General features: G+C 34.8%; 2 protein-coding genes across 3 annotated transcripts; both read left to right on the top strand.

Annotated features, from left to right (window-relative positions):
- Positions 1–927: 927 nt before the first annotated feature.
- On the top strand, positions 928–22,558 carry LOC6651382. 2 transcript variants are annotated; one of them, XM_023180315.2, is made up of 7 exons: positions 928–1,052; positions 3,202–3,851; positions 20,164–20,756; positions 20,834–21,149; positions 21,937–22,184; positions 22,251–22,356; positions 22,417–22,558. In XM_023180315.2, exons 2-7 carry the CDS (start codon positions 3,692–3,694, stop codon positions 22,533–22,535), a joined length of 1,542 nt encoding a protein of 513 aa, XP_023036083.1. In that variant the 5' UTR covers positions 928–1,052; positions 3,202–3,691; the 3' UTR covers positions 22,536–22,558. The 2 variants fall into 2 exon arrangements, with proteins under 2 accessions (XP_023036083.1, XP_023036082.1); XM_023180314.2 differs by having other exon boundaries at positions 3,198–3,851.
- LOC6651384 lies at positions 10,984–12,624 on the top strand. Its single transcript, XM_002073746.2, has one exon. The coding sequence runs from the start codon at positions 11,016–11,018 to the stop codon at positions 12,390–12,392; it is 1,377 nt and encodes a 458-aa protein (XP_002073782.1). The 5' UTR covers positions 10,984–11,015; the 3' UTR covers positions 12,393–12,624.
- Positions 22,559–23,640: the final 1,082 nt, after the last annotated feature.

Raw genomic sequence — 23,640 nt, 5'->3', positions numbered from 1 at the left:
AAATTAAAAATTTCTAATTTAATTTTATGTAATACCATGCGGACGTAAAAAAATAATAATTCCATGATATTTTACAATTTAAACAAAACTTTATTTCAATTAGATGGTATGAAACATTCAACATTTAAATAATTTGAGTCAAATGTATAAACCCTAAACTATATTGTAGGAACTGGGCAGTTACTTCATTTAGTATTATGTATTATTAGCCAAAAATAAACCTACATATATTTAAATTTGAAGTTTTCTGTTGCCAATATGTACATGATATTAACTAGTCCTTTTTTTCATTATAAGAAGTATCATTCATTTCATTTAATGTTCAGAAATTTATTAAATAGTTAGTGTCTTTTTAATCAAAGCAACTTCTATCTTACATTCAGGCTGCTTATTTCAGTTAAATTCCTTCTCCTCGAGAAGAAATAATGGTTTTAACTGTCGTTTAAGGCGAAACGGTTAACAGTTGCAAGGAGCACGGAGAAATGGGAATAGTCCTGCGCCACATGGAATTTGGCATTTGAGCCATGTTTCACTCAAGTAAGCCCTGCTGTTAGTGAGTCCTGTTACAACCCCTAAGAACAAAATGAAATGAAATGGAACAGAATGTAAAAGGAAGGAATGAAACAAACATTTAGGGGTAATGTGTGTTTCATTCATTCCTTCATTTAGGGGTAATGTTTGTTTCATTTCTTCCTTTTACATTCTGTTCCATTTCACTTCTGTTGGCAACTGGAATCCTGCAAAACTGAAACTGAAATGAAACAACTTCTATAACCAACAGCGGTGAGGAGAAAGTGTTGAAACATCAGAAATCAAATGAAACTTTAAATTGGCGAAGCATTGAATTGGATTGGTTTGGCCGTTGGAACATTGAAGGCGTCAAGTGTTTCGTATTTGCAATTTAGTTGAAAATTTACATGGCTCGGGCCAGGACGTTGGGAGCGGAAAAAGCCAAATTTCCCCCGAAAAACCAATTGAATTTACATTAAAGCATATAACATTTGCATTGAGTGTTTAAACGAAAACATCGACATGTTCGTCTTTTGTTTACGGTACGAAATGTGTGCCAAAGCAGGAAGTGGGCGTGTCATAGTCTACGCCCAAATGCAGCCCCAATACGCTTCATTGCGTGTGGATGTGTAACCGACTGACTGACTGACTAACTTAGTGACTGACTGAATGATGGACCAAGTGAGTGAGTGAGTGAGTCAGCGAGTGAATGAGTGTCTCCCCTATCCCTGTGTCTGTGTTGGTGTGTCTGTCTATCTTCAGTGAGTGTGAATGCAATGTGTCTTTTATAAATCAACGAAAATCACATTTTAAATTGCTCTGAGCATTAGAATGGTTACAGAAAGATAAAACAGAATCAAATAACTCAAAGGGAGGAGACATCCAAGCCCAAGCGGTATTCCAGTTTAAAAGTCAAATGTTGCCTCTCGTCAAAACGCTGATTGCGCCTCGTTCTATGCCAAAGACACAAACAAAAAAAATAAAGAATGTTTTATATAGAAAAATGCAAAATGAAAATAAAGAGGAAAAAAATCGAATCCTGAAGGATTTGAATGATGTGCAAAGAAGTGAAATATGTGACCTGCCTCTTTTGATTTTCAATCCGACTATGTGGCACGTGCTTTCATTGTTTAGCCCATTTATCCATCTATTCAAACACACACACACAGACACCAACAGGCAGACACTGGCACACACATTTATTTATTTCAATACTGATTATATGTGTATATAATATTGACGCAACATATGATGTAATATATGGTAATATAATCTGATTAGAGCTCAAGACTTATCCCTCAACGCACTAAGCGCGCGTGCCTTGCCATAGATTTTAAAACTCATTAATATGAGAGACCAAACCACGTACCTTGCCACCCCTTTCTCCAGATCCTCCTCCCCATTTTTATCCTAGCATTAGACGATGTCATTAGTGACATAAAACCACAAAGTCTTTAAGATGCTCCACAGAGACAAAGGTGTTAGACATCAAGTGAAACAGAGTTTAGTTGCTTCGGTCTACGTTATTAGATAAGAGTTCAAAAAGTATTCGATTTCATTTCTCAGGGGGCACGTAACAAGACAACAGAAAAAGAAGAATAAAAGAACTTTGCAATTGAAATCAATTAAAAAAGTATTAGAAAATAAAGATTTCTCACTTTCTTCCTTTCTCTCTCTCTCTCTATCTCTTTCTTGTTCTCAATTTCTTCTTTCTGGAACCTTAATAATTGCTTGCTAAAGGTTGTCCCAGTTCTTTGCAAAATGTCAGCAGGAAATTAGTAGTAGAAATTAGATATACAGGGTGTGCTTTTAAGCAGTTCACAAAGTTCGTAGATGTAACAGGGTAATTCGATTGAATACAAGATTCTAAAAGGTTTTTAAGTCTTCAAATTTTGCAACATTACTAGAAGGTAATCGCAAATAGTTCACTGTTATTACTTTCTCATCAGCTTTCTTCCTATTTTTGAAAAAATGATGTTTTCTACGAATACAATAAGCTGATTTTGTAGATAATTGAAATTGTATATAATTTTTACAAATTGCTTACAAAATTAGTTGAGTTAAGCTGATTGGATATAGTCTGATAGTCATTTTAACCCACAGGATTTATTTGAAAATAAATTAAACTTTTAGCTAATCGAATTTCTGTGCCATTTTCGCACCACTGAATATTGCATTCACACATTTTTTGTATTTAGTGTAGAGCTAAAGTAGACTAAAACTTTAATCTGGCACAGAAGCAGTTTTTTTGTGTCTTTTTTTCTCTTTTTCGAGCTAATTCGGCCAAACCAAATTAGGAGCCATTAAAAATTTGCCATACACACACACACACACACAGAGATGGATAGAAAGAGGAGAAAGGGAGAATAAAAGGAGGCAGAGTAGCCTGAAATGGAATGCAATTCATTAATTTATTGACTTATAATCAAGCCAGGCACAAAACTTATGCCCTCCCCAGGCGTACTCGGACCAAAGATAAATATTCATTTGCCTGGACTGAGACCGGGCAATGGCAACAGTTTCTAGCCAAAGGCCAGAACTCACAGTAGGACTTAGTAAAGTCTCACTTTAGCTTCTCAGTTGCTGCTTACGCCAAATGCTTATATATATCCTTGTACTATACAGATGAAAACATACGTTTCGTGCGGTTACCCTGCATTCTCATTTTCTCTCTTATTCCTTACCAGACAGTCACGTACAGTCAACACTCCGCAAGGAGACAGAGAACGGGAGAGTCATGAGCGGTATGCAAATTCAAACAAAAAATACGAAAATATGAACGACGACTTTATAAAAAGCAATGCAAATAATTAAATAACAGTACGAAGGGCAAAAACATATAAACAACATCAGGGAATCACAAGCATCGTACAATATGACAGCTATTTAAGCTGAAGCTGAACCCAGAAACAGAAGCCGAAACAGAAGCTGGAGTTGGAGTTGCAGTAGGAGCTGAGCTGAGCTGAAAGTTGGATTAACTACAAGACCACGAAAGAAAAACAAAACAACACACGAAACACACAAATAAATAAAGAATTCAAAAGGCAAATACAATATACGCAAATACTTGGCGAAGGATATACATACATATACAGGAGCAGCAAGGAGAAGGGTGAACGAGTGGCAAAAGGTGTGACAGGTCCCCATTCACCGCTTACCCCAAATCCTTGCACGCAATAAAATGCCCAAACGGAGACCAGGTACTGACGGATGCCAAGGAGCCAAAGGAAGCAGCCAACTTGGAGTTGGACTCGTCGGTGGAGTTCAACGGGGAGCCGGGGATGCTGGCAGCATTCTGTTCGCATTTCTGGCAGCTGTCAGCTTTCATGGCATGCAGGCGCGTAAGTATAAACTTCTCTACTAGCTATTACATTGTATTGTTTTGGGAAGAGCACCAGCAGAGCAGAGTTGAGGGGATTTGCCCGCATGAATATATATGTATGTATATGCATATATACATTTATATGCATCTACTACTATTTTTCACAAAAATAGGTTTTACTCTGATTTGAGTCAATGTTTCATGCAGCATTAGTTTTACTTTTCTTTTAGCACTTAGTTTTCATAAAAATCAAAATGCATAAAAACATAAACTCAGTTGAAAACAGGGTTTTAAGCTCTTTGTTACAATCGGTTTGCCTTATGTTACATTTAATATATAAATATAAACACTATTGTCTATAAATGTCTAACAGGTGACCTACTAAATACAATAAACAGACCTAGAATCATAATATAGTAGAATTTAAAGACACATTTTTACATTTCTGACTAAACTATTCAAAAATGAGTCTCTATTAAGTGTTTAAAATAATCTTGAAATTAGTAGGAAGTCATTTTGAGCAAAAATAAATGGGCTAGTCAAACTAAACAGCTCCTTCAATTAAAGTTTTAATTGGTCTTCCTATAATAAGGACCCCAGGGACTAGAACAATTTCTAGATTATAAATTTTCAAATAAATATTCACTTTTTACTCATGTCTTTAGCTACTTAAAGATATTATTTGGTATATTTGACTCTTTGTCTTCAAAAAGTTTTTAAATAATTTTGATTTTTGCGAACTTTTGATTGTTAGTGGTATGATTTGCCGGCTCGAGATCAAATTGTTGGGTAAATGAAAACATATATAAAAAACAGTTTGTTCTTATCTTCTCTTCTGATATATTTCGACCACTCATCTGTGGTCGTCTTCAGGGCAACTATAAAAAGATTTAATTGTGATTATTATAATATTACTTTGACAACAAGAAACACCTTCTTATTTTTACACGTCCGGACACTGTGACGTGGAGCTACACACTGACTTGTCCCTTATAAATAATGTATTTAATGTCTGGAAAAAATACAAAATTCTTCAATTTTTAGTTTTGTTAAAATGCGTGACAGACAATAATCTAAACAAATTCATTGTACGTGGACAAGAAACATATAAAATAACAATTTGCTACCATTTTCTGCATAAGATTTTCATACATTATAGTGAACACTTCACTAGACGAAAGTTAATTTTTAGGAAACTTTATTATACTGTACAAAAAACTACGAGAAAGTTGTTTAAATCATTTGATATCCAGGACATTTCCATAGAGTATAGAGATTTACAAATAAAAGTATTTTGATCTGAGAAAGAACCAAATTCATATAATTTTGAATAAAATCATAAAGATTAAAAAAAGCTGCTGTTTATTTATTAATTAGAGTAATTATCACTTGCATTAACAAATTTGTAAAACAAATATGGATGTTCAAATAAATAAAAATTTACATTCTCCTAAAAAAAACACATTTTATTTATATTTTTATTATTTAAGAGACAAAGCTTTAATTTTTCTATGTCTCGTCCGCCCATTTGAATTGATCGATGGAAGTTTCTTTACGATACTTAGCCCCAAATTTAAATGGGTAATGTTATAAACTTTCATAAGTTTAAATTATTTACTTCTTCGATTGAAAACTTTTTACGAATTACATTTGAGGGGTTAAATCTATTATGGATATCTAACTGTTTTTGTTTTAAATATCTTTGGTTTACTTTGTTTAGATTGTGGCAAAAATAGCTCATTTTTGTTTTTATGAAACTTTTCACACTTTTCAATCTGTAGCTTCTCTTAACGCAAGTGTGAAAATTTTCACATAATTTTGTTATCCATGGAAACCATTCCAAGAAGATAACTTGGCTTCTTCGCCATATGCACACCATGTATTCTACGTGTCTCGTATGTATGTTGTATGTCGTTTTCCTCTTTTACTGTTTCGTTTTGTTTTTTGCTTTTTTGTTTCGTATTTACACATTTTGTTTTTTGTTTTCTTGGCATGCATATTTAATTCAATTTCGCCGACGTTTTTTGTGAATGTGTGTTCGGAAGAGTTGGAGAGTTTTGCCAAATTTAATTTACATGATGAGATTTGCTTGGCTGTTACGAGCATGTACATAGTTGTTACTGTCAGACAACTCGTTGGCACGATTTTTATAAGCTTGTCGAGTTTAATTTAATCGAGAGCAGTGCAAATTTTCATTAAGTCAAGCATCTTCTACAACACACACGCACACACACACACACAACTTACCACTTATGGTGGTGAAAACATGACACCTGCTGTCACAAGTTAATTCTGTTTCTTTGAATCAAAAGGAAAACAGGAAACCCAAATGCAAGAATTTGCACAATATGTGTGTTGGGGTTACCATTCGATCCAGTGTTTCGTCAGTAGTTTATGAAAATTCCAGGCATATTTTTCCACTACCTTTGTTTGGGGCTGCCTAATTGGAGTATGTAGCCTAGGTTACTAGAAATTTTGGCTCTCCTCGATGAGTCTCAGTTGATTAAATTTTTCCATTCCTTCTCCGTTCTCCCCTCGTTTGTCAGCCTTCTCTCCAAGCGTACATCAGGGCGTATGCTTTATGCGAGAAATTGAACAACGACAATGCATCTATTTATTGACTATTGAATTCACTTGTCCATTTGATAAAATTTCTCAAATGAAACCATGGATTCAAAATTTTTAATAATAATTTGATTGAAACTTCTGACTTTGTGAAATTCAATATCCTAAGAAAAGCTATAATTCACACTACTAGCAACAAATTTTGACCTGGCTTTGCCTCTGGCAAACTAAATTAATATTTATATACAACATTTGAGAGTATATTAATTTGGCTTGTTGAAATCATTTTATCATCCAGTAGGTTAATCTTAAACACAAAGTATTTAAACTTTGATTTATATATGCTTCAAGTAAAATGCCATAAATCAGCTGAATAAATACAAAAATCACTAGAACGACTAGTTGTTTATGACTTTGTGTATGTGTGTGTGTGTGTGAGTTAATTATTATGTCATTTAATTGTTCATATCATTTGACGCACTCTTATTTCTTGTATGAGTATGATAAAGTCAGCTCGAATCAATCTCAGTGAATTCATTTGTGGGCAATATCATTAACAACACATGTGTTATAATTAAATTGAAAGATTCCAAGCATCCACCAAAAAAGGAAAAGGACTCAAGCACGAGGACAAAGAAGAAAAAAGAAAAAATAAATAGACACACTCAAATAATACTTAAGCCATCAATCAACCCACTGGCCAAGGTCAAGTGGCAACCGGATGAGGTGGTGGTGTGGTTGGCCGGGGAAAGTGGGACGAATGCCATTTTCTGTTAATTATGCTTTTTTGGACAATGAGTGTGGCATATAAAACAGAAGCCAAGCAAAAATGACCGAAACTGAAACCGAAACAGACAGAAGGAAAAGCGAACAGAAAACATAATACATACAATGAAAAGACATAACTATGGTTTATATAAAACAGAGACAGAGTGTACCAAAGAGAGTGAGAAGAAGATAGAAGTATTTACCATAAAATGGCGTCCAAAACAAATGGCGGTCAAATGTCACGTTTAATTTATTTATGGGGTATGGAATATACATACATACATACATAGATATGTATGTATACATATACATGTACATTTGTAATATGTATATACAAAAGTACATATAATATAGATGATGGGACTTGAGCTTCTCAGTCTGGGTGTATCGCGTCGTGGCGTAAAGCTTTAATTAAATAACTGACGCTAAGTGAAGCCAAAAGAAAGAAAAGAGCCAAAAGAGTTGGCCTCGCCTAATACAGCCATTAGCAACATTTTCTCGGAAAGGGTTATAAATTTTGCAAAGCTCTCCCAAACAGAAAGCGAAACAGAGACAACTAAAAGAAAGCAGCAAGTAAGAGAGTGTTATTAATAAAGAACGAGAGAGAAACGGAGACAATGCAGAAATTAAAATAAATTATAACTAAACAAAGTATCGTTTTCTTTTCGTTAAAATTTTGTCAATCCATTATTCCTAAAAAAAACCATAAATTTTCATCAATATTATGAATTTTTTTAAGCTTATTCAACAAATGAAAATATAAATAGTACATTGATCTCCCTTAAAAAAAGTCTGGCTTACCAATTTCTCAAATAAATAAATATTTATTATACTTAAGTTACAATAATTGCTCCTGTGGCTTCAAAATATTTTGTATTTTCGTTTAAATTTGTTATTAAAATAAATAGATGGTTGTTTAATTTAGAACTAATTCAGAATTGGGTAACATTTTTGCCAAGTTTGAAGTTGAAAGCAAGAATCGACTCGAAGAAACATACGAATTGTTTTTGGTTAATGCGAAAGAGTTGATTTTTAATAGAAATTCCCTGAGCATAAAGCAAAATTCATGTAAATGAGTCAACATAAACGTTTGTTCTACTTGAATTAAACCTTTATTCAACCAGAATTTGGGTAGCTAACAACATTTAGGTTTTCCCTTTTACATTTCAATCGTTTTGGATAAATGGTAAATATCTTATTGATTACAACAACGATTAGTTACATTTGCTGTGTCACAATGACCGACTTTAGTATTCATCTTCGTTTTTGAATTCGAAACCATCGAAAGTAATGTTTTTCCCCCATTTGCTGCACCTTTCTGCGTCATAAGGAAAGCTCTGTGTCATCATCATAATGAGTGAGATGGAACCGACCGAACAGCCATAGCAACAACACATCAACCAACTTGTAACAACAAGGACACCATGAACCACAAGCTTGACATCATCAGCATCATCGACATTGGTTACGTATTTGCCTATTCATGTGTGCAAATTATAACTCGTCGAGCAAATCGTCAGTCAACAATCAAGCCAGATCTCAGTCTGGCCCATCCTCAATCCACAATCCGCCATTCCAGCATTCCAAAGTAGGCAAACACAATAACAAAAAAAAAAATGTGAGAAAAATTGCCGAGTGAGAAGAAGCAAAGAAAAATGAGCGGCCGCTTTAAAGCAATCGAAGTCAGTCGAGTGCTAAATGGGTCCACCCTACCCCTATCCCTTTGCCACGCCCACACGCGCGTGCACTTAAGCCGTGTAATTGCTCTCACAGTCTGCGTGTGTGTCTGTGCACACAGAACAACACAAAAATAACAACAAAAAAATGGGTACGAAATGCCACAAAAAGTCATCATCTACATGAGGAACGCGTCACAACACCATTTTGCTACGGAATAGCTGCCTAGCTAGGCAATGGGTAAAATAAAGGACGAAATATAAGGATTTTTAAAAAATCTTAAAGATCTTAAAGTTCTTGCTCTAACAATTTAAAGATTTAAATACATTTAGGTATAAAGAAAAACTTATAATTTGCTTTGCCCTTCAGAAAGTTGAGACCACAATTTGAAGAATAAGTTTGGGAGATGTTTTTGGTGTTACTTTAGAAAACAATATTTTATCGACTTTAAAAACCTAAGAAAATTTTCTAAGGCACTTTATCGTATGAGTGATATTTTAGACTTCAGACTTTTGAAAACATTTAGTTAAAAAAATTTACAGAAATTTTTATATTTTACATTGTTTTCAAACAAACTACTGACAAATTCGGAAATTTGTCTTTTGCTCTATATATGAGAATTTAACTGCCAGCCTTAACTTTCAGGTCTACTTTAGAATTGAATTCCAAGTTTATGTCAAAGAAAATCATTTTCATTTATCTTTCAATTTGTTTTTATAAATTTCCTTGTTATGTTTGTAGTATTAATCAATTTGATAATCACTTTGCTTAGGTTTAAAAAATATATACATAAATGTAGTCCAATTTGATGGCTCTTTGTTATACAATTTTTGGATGCTCTTTGGGCAAACAAATACAAATTGGTTTAAAGTTTTAACACAATTATTTGCAGGGTATTACAAGTGCGTTTAATAGGATGTAAATTTGATGTATAACTGCCATTTTGTACGTTTTGTACCTTGTCCTTACAAAAGAGCCTCAGGACAACGACCAAGCTATGTGTGAAATTTGTCACAGAGAAATGAGCAATTGGCTTCACCTTGTCCACATGGAGGCGGCATCTGTCTTGGTCGCCATTCCCAATGAGTTGTTGTGTTTGTGTGTGCATGTGACAACCATTTGGCCTATTCGATTATGCATGTATTGTTTCGTAACATTGTGGAGGGGAGAGTGTTGTGCGTGAGCTGACCAATATTTGCTGAATGTTATGAACCAATAAATGACAAGTTATGCCTTCTAATTAATGCGCTTGAACATGCGCATGCCATATGAGGCTGAAACCAAAGCAGAGGCTGGGGCTATGCCAGGTCCTGGAGGTCATGTGTGTACCTAATGGACTGGCCTGCCCTGCCGTGCCCTGGCCCAGCTTAATTTCACCCGCATACATACATAAATACTAAAGTCGCCGCCACCCATTGGGGGCACAATTCGAGGCATGTAGGAGTCGCATTTTGTGGCCACATCATGGCCGGTTTTGGTCTCGGCCTCGGTCTCGGTCTCGGTATGGACCGGCGTTTCATTTTTCAACTGTCAGACGACTATCACAATGTCAGTGGCACTTTTTAGCCCTTCGCCTGTATTCTTCACATTCCCATTTGCTCCACACTCCGTCCAAGCCCAGTCCCTGGAAGGGGTTATGGAGGTTATCTGATGGCGCCTTGGGCGTGAATACATACAAAGAAATTAAAATGACATTAGGTCAGGCGAGCGTGAAAGGCCTTGGAATCTCTCCGGCTTCGTTTTTTCACCATTTTTTTTTTTTTTTTGAAAGAAATTGGGTATAAAAATCACATTTTATCTTTACTCTTACAGAGACCAGAGCGTAGGCCCCTAAGGCCAGGCATATGTACATATGTACATACATACATACATATATAAAAAGGTGGGAGGGAGACAAAAAAAAATTCAGCAGTTAACATAATAAATAACAAATGATAAGATCCGGAACAAATGATCTATGAAGTCATCAGTATAAATATTATGCTCACGCCATTCGCATATCAAAATAACCCACGTTTCCGGGATATGTATCAATAACAAAAAAGCCGTTAACTTTTCAACACTTTTTAAACCCAACAGCTGATTGAGTTAGAGCGTTGCCAATTAGATGATATTTATGATCAGTGTTTAGCAGAGTTGAAATAAAAATCCAATTTGTATTTTGCTTATAAGGATGAAGACTATGAAGTCCACAAGGAATCGCAGTGTTGCCGCCAAAGTATTGGGTGCCCCCAGTGAGGAGCAAATAATTGGAATACTTCGCACTTGCGCCAAGTACTTCAATGATAAAAATCAGCTCTTCAAGAAAGTGGTACCCATACTGGAGATGATAAACTTTGTACCCATATTTTCCAGCGGCCAGCTGAATCGACAGGAACTCCAAAGGCTTGTACCCATAATAGCCAAGGAATTGACGCAACTAACTCTCCGGATGAATGACATTTTGCCTTTGTATCTATTGTGTCAGTCGTTGAATGTTAAGACAATGCCCAGGCTAAAATCCTGCTTTGTCTTATCGAGTGGGACTGTGGAGGAAACAAATCACCTGATTCTATTAGGGCTCCTGCTGCCGCAATTGGAAGTGTTGCGTGTCTTTGCTCCAGTCAATGGAGATTTTCCAGTCCTGCGGAAGCTGCGTAGTCTGCAATTGAACCACGGCATAAGCAAAGTCGCCCTGTCGCAACTGTTCCGGAATTCCTTGCAGCTGGAGAATTTTGTGCTCACAGACGAGACGCTAAAGATGAATAATTGGTATGTGAATGTAACTGGGATTGAGAAGTGCCGAAAGCTAAGAGAATTGGTTCTACCACTTTACCATCAGCCATCGGTAAGCTTATGCAAATTGGCCAATCTCACCAAGCTGTCGCTGCATCATCAAATGCCCTGGACGGGCCAACACTGGTTGTCCATCATAACGCCGATTATACATGCCAAAAGACACGAGCTCCAATGCCTTACCCTGGATGGGTCTTACCTAACTGTTCCGCTCAATCTCTTTAACCTGCAGCTCCTCCAGTGCACCGCTCTCTCGAAACTGTGCCTTAGCAACTGCACGTTGGCCGACAGTCTGGTGTCCACTGTACCACTTTCTTGCCAGCATTTAAGCTTTCGCCGTTGCGTCATTGGTAAGCTGGATTGTCATTTAAAGGCCCACGCTTTAATGCAACTTCTGGAACTATTTGATTGTGAGCTGCTTACAGCAGCCGGTCCCTCCAATCATGTCCTGCAAACTGTTCTTTGGCTCCGCAAGCATCAGCCCACTTTAAATGCCATTCATGTGCTTTATTCGCAAACCATCAATTTGCGTAAAGAAATGGAAATGTGGCCTATCAATCATTTGCTAGAAAATACTCCATGGATTCAGATACATGAACTTCAACCGCAGGCTACACAACTATGGCAACAACCTTTGGGTACCATAACCATGCAGTTTGGTCACCCTGTAAACTATATGCCAGACATGGAGGAACAGCAAACCGGACAACATCTGAATCGTATAACTGCTGCTGATATAATCAAGGATATAGACAAATCAATGATTGGTCACTAGTAATAAATATTGTACATTTGTATACATCCTAATAATAATATGATATTCATTTTTTAAGTCAGTTAATAGTAACAGTATGTGTTCTATATAATCGTCATTAAGAACTCGCATTTAATTTTCAATGTGGATTGACCAACTAAATATTGTCAAGTATAAAATACTAATTTAAAATGAAGTTAAGATGCGATGCCGTAGCAAATCTCAATTAGCATCTATCTTTATTAAATTACTATTAAGACTTTCTTATTTTTTTATGGATAAATCTAAATAGTAGACTATAGAGTTAATACCATTCGACTAAGATGTTTGTAGAGCAACTTCAGATGTCATTAACCGATTAATTTTTACTGGATTGATGTTATTTGAATTTTGTTTGTTTTATTTTATATGTTCAGTATTCTCATTTGAACAGATTTGAGGTGGCCAATATGCCAGGACATATCATTTAATTTTTTTTGATTGGATTGGCTAAGAATAAAATAAATTAAAACGTCACAATTGATTAATTCTTCTTTATATAGGAATATAATTAAATAAAAACTTACACCGCACCACAACCATTGTGCCATCAGGCACAATCATTTTCGGCACAATTTATGAGCGCTTGATCATTATCTTGATCAATCGTCGAGAACTGCTTATGTAGGTGGACAATCATTGTAAGATGTACTGTCCCTCTAAATTCTCCCAATGACTCCAATTCATACTTTGTGTTTTCGTTGCAAATTATAAAATTATCATAGCTAGCAAATCCATATCTACCATTTAAAAAAGCAAGTTCCACGTTTAGTTTATAGGTTCGGGAATTGGAAATGCGATGCAATATCTCTAGCCCAATAAAGAAGTCCCCCGTTATATTATCAAAGCCATTAAGATACCCATTCCAATTTCTATGAAAGTCTTCCCTGACGTCGAACAGTTTATAAATAACTAGCCATTCACCGCATTTTATATCATCGTTGAAAAGGGCAGCAAATAAATCAAGAGCAAAAATTTTAATCGTTTGATTGCCCATTGAGAGTCTTTTGCAACTATTCTTTGGCAATCTTTTAAACCACCTGAGAGAATGTTCGGTAATTTGGTTCAGTTGTAGCGAAATACTTTCGAGTAACTGAATCTCATCTTTCTCTGAAGATACCAGCTACAAAAATCGAATGTAATTTATTAATGTCATTTCTGCAATTCTTTTCTCTAGCCTGATAATCTATAAATTCTGTCTCGTTTGACTTAATGCCTTGATGATTTCCATTTATGTTTTTCAAGTTATCCTTAAGCTGTGGTATTTCTTTTTTGAAATTCTTCTTTATTTCCATATGAAATTACAACTGGTTTTTATAATTTTCTGCAATTATTTGCATTTGATTTAAATCTTCCTGTTCCTTATACATGCCTTAAGTTTTACTTCTCGTTTTTCTTTCTGGTCTGTTTTTAAAAATGTAATGAGACTGCCAATGTCATTCTGCAATTCCTTGGTTGGTTTCTGCAAAGCCGTTTGATTTGCTGGTTTTGCGCTTCTAGTTCTAGTACTCCTATCTTCAGCTTTCTGTTCCAATGCCTTTATAGTTTCCTTTAATTCCATAATATAGCAACTAAAATATATAGAACTCTAACGGATTTATAGCAATACGATACACACAGATCCTCCTGTGGATCTAAGAATCCTCAACACTATAAATGTGTTTACCAATCAGAAATATTACATTTCACTCTATTCACATATCCACTTACCCCATTATCGTCAACAAAGAAAGAAGCTGCCGAGGTAAATTGCTGATATACAAGAAACACAACGAGAACCGAAGGTGAAAAACACTTTGAAATTTTGTTTCGAAAAGAACTTCGCCATAAATAAAATACAATATTTATTTTATTCAATTACTCGAACAAAAAGGTTCAACCAAGCTAATGTCTCAGAGAACAATGATTTAAGTTTTAAAATATAATGCAAAAGTTTCGATTCTGTTAATTTCAAAAAAGTTTAAGAATTGTTATTATAATTTTTAAAAATGAATAGATAACATTGACAGATGGACAGACGACGAACTTGTCACACGACATTAGCAAAATTCTCTACTGATAACAATTCGGATTAAAATTAAGAATAAAATTAAAAAAAAAAAAACAAACGAAATCTTTGTATTATTATTTTCGCAAATCAACTTCTTCTTATTTGCACTAAATTATATAATTTTAAATCTCAATTTTTAGCTATTCCAGGGAAAATAATAAAATAACAATACTTTAAATTATTTTACTTTAAATCGATTTAATAGGCCAAATAGAATGGTTATTGTGGGCTTAGGCTGAGTATTCCCTTTTTTTTAATATCAAAGGAAACATTAAAATATTTGTTTTTGCCACATGTAATTAATAATGAAAGTAATCGTGCAGGCAAACACCAAAAAATTTAATTATATGTTAGCCGTGTTTCCTTTTTTTTTTTGGTTTCTTTTTTTGCTTTGACTTTCGCCTAATTAGGGCAACTCAAAGCAACAGTAGGGACCTTTGTACGGAAAGGAAACCTAATTTTCAACACATAAGGGTCAGTGGGAAAACATGTAGCTTGAATTGGGCCACACGGAGGTAAAGCGGTAATGGTAATCCGGTTAAACGGAAACCCGAACGCAAATGTTAACCAGCTGTAATTATGTGTCTTGAAGGTAGATGGAAGATTACATACACACACACACGCGCGTGAAAGTCCCTATATCTATGTATGGTAAAATTTCCATATATTGTTTCGTATATTAAATTTCGGTTGACATAATCTTTACTCTTTGGGAATTTTATTTTGGCAAAACGATGATATAATCCCCGCCCGGTCTGGCCTTTTTCAACTTTGCACTCGACTGAATTCAAAATTTACGCGAAACTCTCTGACACAAAACGCGTAGATAAACCCTTTATACCAGTGGGTGATGGGTTTCAAGTTGATATATACATATATACATATATATTCGTATGCATGTGTATAGATTATTTTGTATAACGCCCACTCTGAGAAAATAAAGCTTACATCCAAATCATTGCTCAGTCATTGTGATAGAATTTTAAATTTATGGCCCTCTAACAACATTAACAAAACTAACCTTTTTTTATATGTTATTTGCTTTGTTCGTTTATTTAATATTTCAATTATTTTGCACATGACTGCCAGAAAGTGTTGAAAGCATACATATATTGTACACTATATAAATATATATACATACATATGTACAAATTCGCACACATCGTAGAAAAAGGGAAAAACCCCAGAAACCAAAATCAGTTTATGTGGTTAACTGAACAGTTACACTAATTACCACAGTAGCATGCAAAATTCTGTTACATTTTATTTAGTTTTATCAACTTTATTTGTCTGTGTGCAAATAATTTTTAATTGCTTGGGCTATACTTATTTGGTATGCCAGCAATGACAACAAATGGCAAATTAAACAAATTGAATTTAATTAGGTTCAACTAGATAACTAGATTCTTCCAATGGCAGAACAATTGTTACAATATTAAATCGTCTTTAAGAGTTTACCAGATATGATTACTTGAATTTTATTGTTTTTGTATCTAAGTGAGTGTATTTTTATCTAAACGTTGTCTACCATAATTAAAGAGTAATTTTTCCTCTCACAGTTTTAATTTATTTATGTTTTATTAATATAAATTTATATGACTTAAAGGTTTAGTATAATTTTTGTACAAACGTTACGTGTAGCTAAACCATCGAGGCGTATGCGTAATTTTGTGGTAGTCTTTATGTTTACTCTGAATGTTTCTCGGCTTTAGTAGATGGCTTGTTTTCAGACATTTTGGGGTTTGTTGCATATGATGCTGAATTATTTACTTCTAAACGGAGAGATAGAGACAGAGGTTACTCTATCTAAGTTCCAGTCGACAAATCCAATTAAATACGTATAGAAAATGTAAAATTAAAGGAAAGAAAAAAATAAAAAGTATAAAAAATACTCAAAATTACCAAATATTGCGAGTTTACAACAGTGCTAACTTGCTGTCCTAGTTTTTGGTTTTTAAAAAGCGACCTTCCATTCTTTTACTTTTTACCAACTTTTTGGAAAAACTTGAATCGAAATTAGTCTTCTTCTGTTTGACACCTAAGTGTTTGATACCTTTTCAATATGCTACATTCTAATCGATTTAGTACATAACTTTTCGGATTTGAAATTGGTCTTTGTACAGCCAAAATAAAACTAAGTATATTGACACAAAATTTTACTTGGAAGATTTCTTTAAAAGTCCTAAATATCATAAACTTTGCAAACCTGTAACAATACTAATATTCGGTTTATTTTCAAAATATATATATCAATTAGAAAGCTACATCAATATATTCATAACCATATTTGAGGCATTCAGTCTCATAATAAGTAGAAAACATGAGGGTGAAAACTAAAATGAATGATGAACTCATTCATTCGTTCAATAGGCGACTAAATTGAATGATTTGAGAACCAAATTAATGGAATGAGACTCATTCGTCTAATAATAATAATTGTTTAAAAAATTAATTCATACTATCAATTTTGATATTGAAATAAATTTGCTTATTAGAAATAGGCAAAAATACAATGGTTTCCCAAATACATAGAATTATTTGAAAAAATTCTAAAAAATAAATAAATTTTTTATAAACATAATTTAAACTCAGATAGGAAATTGTCTGATACATATTCCGAGTTGAGTTAAATGCTTGTGGCCAATAAAGAAACTTCAATACGATACAAATTTGGCAGATGTTTGCAGCCTCCAGCCAGACCAGTTTGCACCATATCTATAAAATGCTAAAATGGATTTCTCAGCCCACTGGCAGCAATGGCAATGGCCACTTGAGTGTGCCGAGTTTGAGCTGAAGCCGAGTTTGCCTTTAAAGTTGTAATAATTTTAAAAAACAATAACATCAGCTACTTAGCAAGGACAATGAATGGCCTGAAGGAGCCCGAGGCAAGAGCAAGTAGCAGCTGCAAACAAAAAATGGAGGAGAAACAAGCTGAAGCTTGCAAAACTATTTGTTTCTCTAGCTGCAAAAACAACAACAACAGAGAAAAAACCAAATAATAAAAACTTTTGTTCAAGTGAAACATTTAATAAAATGAAAAACTTAAGCTTTACTCACTAAAAACGCACAGTGAAGTGGCCGAGAGAGTGCTGCAAATGGTAAAAGTGGTAGGAGTGTTTTGATATTTCGAATGATATTATTTACATAATAAATACTTTAGTTGTTATTTTATGATGCGGCGAGTAAATTTGTATCCTCAGGGGCTAGGCCTCGTAAAAAAGCAGGAGAAACAAAAACAAAAAAAACGAAGAGGGTAAATGAATGGGACGACTATAAAATATCCTATAAATTGGTAACATATTTCATTTCTATTACAAGCAATGATCTTTTTAACTACAAATACCTTTAGCCAAATATAAGTATTATAATCATAGGCATAGCTTATAGATTTAGATCTCGATTAGAGCAAACTAAACTAAATGTGATAGAAGTAACTTTTCTTTATCGGAAAAATATCTTAAAATACCTTTTTTTCTAACAGATGCAGGGTATAAATACAAACAGCTAATTTTTTTCTTCGGTTTCCCAAAAGATTCCTTTGTCTCTGTAAAAGAAAAAAAATACGGGCCATGTGGCCGCCAGCTAAAATGATGATTGCAGAGATAGATGTTTATAGAAACCTCTACAAATAAGTACATGGATTGAATGTAAAGTCAGTTAACGTCTTTTTTTTTTCTTGATGTTCTACCACCTTTTCTTGTACTGCTCGAGGGATACATGTCCTGGGCCTAGGACCACAACCATGAGAAGCCCTCCAACCACCGAGAATGTATGGAAACAATTATATTTAACGTAATCCATCTTATAGCCTTCCACAAGCCACCAGCAATTTGTATAGAGATTCCAAATGGTTAAGATCAATGCCAATAAAAAGGCAGCCAATCGTGTGCGATAGCCCACAACAACGAAGGCCATCAATGTTAGACCAAAGGCATTTAGAATGCACTCAAGCGGACCAAAATGCAATTGCAGCAAACTTAGATACATCAGGGCCAGCAAAATCCTGCCAGTTAGTTGCATCAAATACTGCGGCCGCCGATTCACCAGCAAAGGCACCCCAGCACCAGCATTATAGATCCGATCCAAATCCTTGGCCTCTGCATGGATTAACAGCAGACCGCCAAATAGAGAAAAATTTCTTAATATTAGTTTCAATTGCACAGGCATTGCATAGACGTGAACCTGCAAAAGAATCAAGCCGGCCAGCAAAGTCACTGCGAAATTGACCCAGACTCGTGCCAATATAAAACCACAACCCACAAGTTGACCCACCAGATTGATAAAGACAATTAACACTGCGAATGCCTGTGAGCATTCCAAGTGAACTTGAACAAAATCCCGCTGCTCTGCCCATTGGAACCACATGCGAAGAGCATCCTCCATGTATGTGGCTATCAGGCACAGCCTGGCCACATGTGGCAATATGGGACGACAGCGTCGACTCATCTCATGTACACGATCCTCCAGCTGGGCTATAGAAAGCGACCACATTAGGACAAATTCAGAGCGAATCGTTTCAATTAAATAAACAAATAAAAAACAAAACGATTTTAATTCCGAAAAGTGGCAGTTTTATCAGAACATAATCTGACAAATTATATAGATTATTGATTCTCCCCAGACCCCCCTTTGTCAAATTGGTAAATATTATGCACTTAATCTCTAGTTGCATATCCAAATGGATTTTATTGTGCCACATAATATTTATGAAACTATAAAAAAAATGGTATGCAAATTCCGTTCACCTGGCTAATAATATTTCAAATTTCCAACCAAATGCCCTAAACGCAAATTTATAGTATATTTATGCAATTTTCCGCATGTTACGACCCCCCCGCCTGCCCGCCATCTCCACGAACCCCTGGAGCATGCATCCATAATGATGAATGCGCTGCTGTATAAATATTCCACAGGAAAATATTTCACAATTTGTCAATTGATGCAACGAAAAAAAAAAAAGCTTAGTTTAAATTACGCCGCAAATATTTTATTATAACCAGGACAGTAAGAGAAGGAGACAAGGCAAGGGAAAGAAAAGGAAACAGAGACGGAGAGAGAGAGGTAGCAAGTGGGGCAGAGGGAGTTGCAAATATTTAGTAATGGCTAAACTAAATATGCTAAATATTTGCATACACTTTACTAATCGCTAAAAGGGAATTGCGATTATTAAAAAAAAGAGAATCTGCACATAAAAAACAGCGAAATGCCAAATATGAAACTCTAAAATGATTATTTGAAATAATATACTTGAAAAAATAAACCTGAAGAATGCTTTATAAAAACATTAATTCAGAATAGTAAATCCCGGATTTTTTTTTGTAATAGATTAATTTTCCTTACTTTTGTTTTTAGTAGAATGAATTTGCGTTTTTAAAGAATAATCATAAAAGCACTTTTCACTCTACAATTTTGTTTGAGTTTTAAGATGAATAAAAAGGGAATAGGCACTAAAGACTAAAGAGAGTTAAAAAGGATTTTTAAGATTTTAAATATATAAAAACCAGTCCCTTGATTGGTTTTCTGAACCTAAATTACATTTTCATAGGGTAATTAACTTTCGTTTTCAACTATTCGTTCAATGCAAGCGACAGCTGCGTATCCAATTTCAAAGCAATTAAGTGGGCATTTGTAATCGCAAACATTTTTGAGAAATAATTCGTTTAAAGCTTATAAACTGAGCTTCAATTTTGATCCATTTTTCAGCATTGGCAGCGGATGCGGCTCCTCTGGGTGACAACGCAACGCTAATTACAACAGCAACAACAACAGCTGCAACATCGATGATGGCTACAACAATGGTGGAACTGCAATTGGACCTCAGATTGAACACCAATCAAGTTGGCATTGGACAGATGGGGACAACGTTGGCAGGCGACGATGAGGAACAGCACCAGCCACAGCAGCAGGGACAACGACAAACAACGGGTGACATTTGGAGTGAAACGCTGGATACAGCCACGCTGACAAAGGGTTTCTCCATACCCACGTATTTGCCACCCTTTCCGGAATTCATACCAGCCGACTTGCCACAAAGGCTAACCAATGCAACGGCCACGAGAACAGATCATGGGAGCAAGGAGGAGAAAAGAAATGAATCAGACTTGGGAAACGGCAAGCCCATTTCTAATGAGCCTCAATCTCGATTGCATGCCTACAATAGTGAACAAAAGGAGCTACAATTGAAAAGGGAGAAACAACTGGCCAAAGAGAGGGCCAGTGGCCATCAACGTCAGCTTAGTTTGCCACCGCTGAATGCCAGCGTCCAGGCGGGCCAGCATGCCTATCTGCCATGCCAGGTGAGTCAAATTGAGTGGGGCATAATTGAGAAATTTCCATAGAAATTCAATCCTTCTTACTTCATTATGTTCTGCAGTTGCATCAACACTCAAACAAACCCCTTTCCTGGGTCCGTTTACGAGATGAACATATCATTGCTGTGGATCACACAACCTTCATCAATGATGCGCGATTTGCCTCACTCCTGCAGCAGTCCACAGCGAATACCAGCATCCCCATAGCCAATCTCTCAACATCTGCATCACGTTTTAATCCCGAAAGTGGAAATGGTAGCAGCGGATTAGGCTGGACGCTGCAAATCAAATATGTGAAACTCGAGGATGCTGGCTGGTATGAATGCCAGTTGGCAACCGAACCAAAAATGAGCGCCAAAGTTCAGCTATTTGTGATAAGTAAGTGCTGCTGCTTGGTCCCTAGTAGAAACACAATGGGAGGAGTAAAATTTCTGGGTGTGTCTTTGTGTGTGTGGGCGGACATTAATTTATGATAAGAAGATCTTTTCGTTGCCAGTTTGCAACAGGTTTACTTCACAGTTCTACCTACTACAACAATTAATAAATCATTTAAAATGCTTTTAATTCTTAAAACTGTCATCTACACAAGATTTTTCAATAGAATTTCCCATGTATAATATTTCAAAGTTAAAGTATTTTGGGTCAACAAGTTTAACTTTAGGAGAGGTTTTTTAAAGCATTTAAGTTTCCAGAAAGTCTGCTAATAGTTTAATTGTTAGTTGTTTAGGTCTACTAAGGCAATGAATTAATTTTAAGCTCAGCCGAAGCTTATATATTCTTGTAGTCTAGGCCATATTCAAATCGTTGATTCCTTTAACAAATTTCATTGAATAAGTTTCGTTTTTCAAATATTTTACATATATATTATGGGAATTTTCCCATTACCTTAATAAGATTTTACCTAAGATATTCCTTAAAAAAGTAGGCTATTGATTATAGTGTTCCGATCTGACGAATTGTCAAACTTGAACTCAATAAGCCAATCGCTTGCTAATTGACAGATATATAAGTGTACTTTCTGTGGTCGAAAACGTGTCTTTTTCCTTTACAAACATCTTACAAAAATAGTAATACATCTACGAAAGTATAAAAACAAATCAAATACTAATTAGAATTGGATATGATAATGTACCATTTCTTATCAATAATTCTCCATCTTATATAGCACCCCGAACTGAACTAATTGGTGATCAGCAGCGATTCGTAAAGGCTGGCAGCCGAGTGGAACTACATTGCATTGTCCGTGGCACATTGGAGGCACCAAAATACATATTCTGGTATCGTGGCGAGGAGCAGGTGACATCCGATGCCGAAGCAGAGAATGAGAATAAGCCCAGCTCAAAAACCCAAAGCGGTTGGTATACACAAATAGATAGAAACATATTTGGCAGCACCGAACACAATCGAAATACGGTAAGAGACGAGGATGGGGAATCTATCACTGACTTGAAACTAATTTCTATTTAACCTAATCATCAGATTGGATCCCTGATCATTCCCTTGGTGCGTAAGACCCATTCCGGGAATTATACTTGCGAACCCGAAAATAGTGCAGCAGTTTCCATGCAATTGCATGTTTTGAGTGGTAAATTTTAAGACACTTATAAACAATTTCAACAATTTTCACGCCAATTTTCTTCAACAGGTGAATATTCCGCCTCGGCTATTATGTCAACGGCGAATGGACTTCATCGACATGGTCATGGTTATAGCAGTCTTCATCAATGGTTAATTTTTCTATTGGTGGCCTTGAATAAAACATGATCTTGTTTCATATTCTCTTTCATTTTTTTGGTGTTTTTTAAATCTTAAATAAGAAATTAGTTTAATTCATTAGGTAAAATTGCTAAGAATACAACAATTTAAATTCTATTATGCTAAAAACTTCTTAAAGTCTAAGCTAAGCAATGGATAATATAACGAACAAATACACATTAAATTTAAAAAGTAAAAAAAAACAAAAAAAAAGTAATTTTATGATAAAATCAAAACAATTTTTATACAAATTCTAATTCAAAATTCATGATTTCTAATTTTTCCATAGTTCTTAAGGATTTATCTAAGATAATGACTAAGTCTTAAGTATCTGATTGTGAGTAATAATTTAAATTTAAAAAAAAAACAAAAAGACACAAAGTAAGAAAATTAAATTTTGCGTAAATAAAGCCTAAGGCATATTCAATAAGAAATGCACTATTCGATTTCGTATTCTAGAAAATATATTATCAGTTTTTACAACTTTATGGAAAAATACTTTCCAAATTGGTTTGATAGAACTGTAAAGTTGACTAAAAGTCCAACAATATTTAAACAAATCAGATATGTAAAAATATATATTGAGAATAGCGAACACATATCAGTTTCAATTCTGAGAGTGGAAACTAGAGCAGACATTTGATATTGTGTGTGTGTGTTTTTCACAAGGATTATTTGCAAAACTTTTTTTCATCTTCCAAACTAAGCGATTTTATGTAGATTAAAATGCGATTTTTATGACTATTCAACAATTTTCCACAAAAAAAAAAGAATAAAAACAATCGTATTGGATGCTGTTGGTGGAGTGGTTAAATTTTCTTTATCTTGACTTTTTCTTATGCTTATTAGCTAATTTTCATTGTTTTCTTAACCCTAATCCTTCTCGCATTTTGTCTCTCTTCCTCTCAGCGCTTCAAGTTTCCATCTAGCATATATTTAAAATGTAAATTGAAGAGGCAAAAAAAAAAAGTCATAATTTAAACCAAAGAAAAACAAAAAAAAAAAAGGAAATAAAGGGAGAGAAACTTATGTATTGTCTTGCTATTGTTTAGTATACCCTCGCTTTGCTTTTGGTTTTCTTCTTTTGCTGACTTCTTTTTTTTTTTGTTTTGTT

Source organism: Drosophila willistoni, chromosome 3R (genome assembly GCF_018902025.1).
Source record: "Drosophila willistoni isolate 14030-0811.24 chromosome 3R, UCI_dwil_1.1, whole genome shotgun sequence".
NCBI lineage: Eukaryota > Metazoa > Arthropoda > Insecta > Diptera > Drosophilidae > Drosophila > Drosophila willistoni.
This window is presented reverse-complemented; position numbering and strand designations above follow the sequence as displayed.

Bases quoted from the DNA above. Each gene is read 5' to 3' on its own strand.
- LOC6651382 (XM_023180315.2), top strand. From the start codon at position 3,692: ATGCCCAAACGGAGACCAGGTACTGACGGATGCCAAGGAGCCAAAGGA. The intron at 3,852-20,163 runs GTAAGTATAAAC...TCCATTTTTCAG, and splicing joins CTTTCATGGCATGCAGGCGC to CATTGGCAGCGGATGCGGCT. The intron at 22,185-22,250 runs GTAAGAGACGAG...CCTAATCATCAG, and splicing joins CCGAACACAATCGAAATACG to ATTGGATCCCTGATCATTCC.
- LOC6651384 (XM_002073746.2), top strand. From the start codon at position 11,016: ATGAAGACTATGAAGTCCACAAGGAATCGCAGTGTTGCCGCCAAAGTA.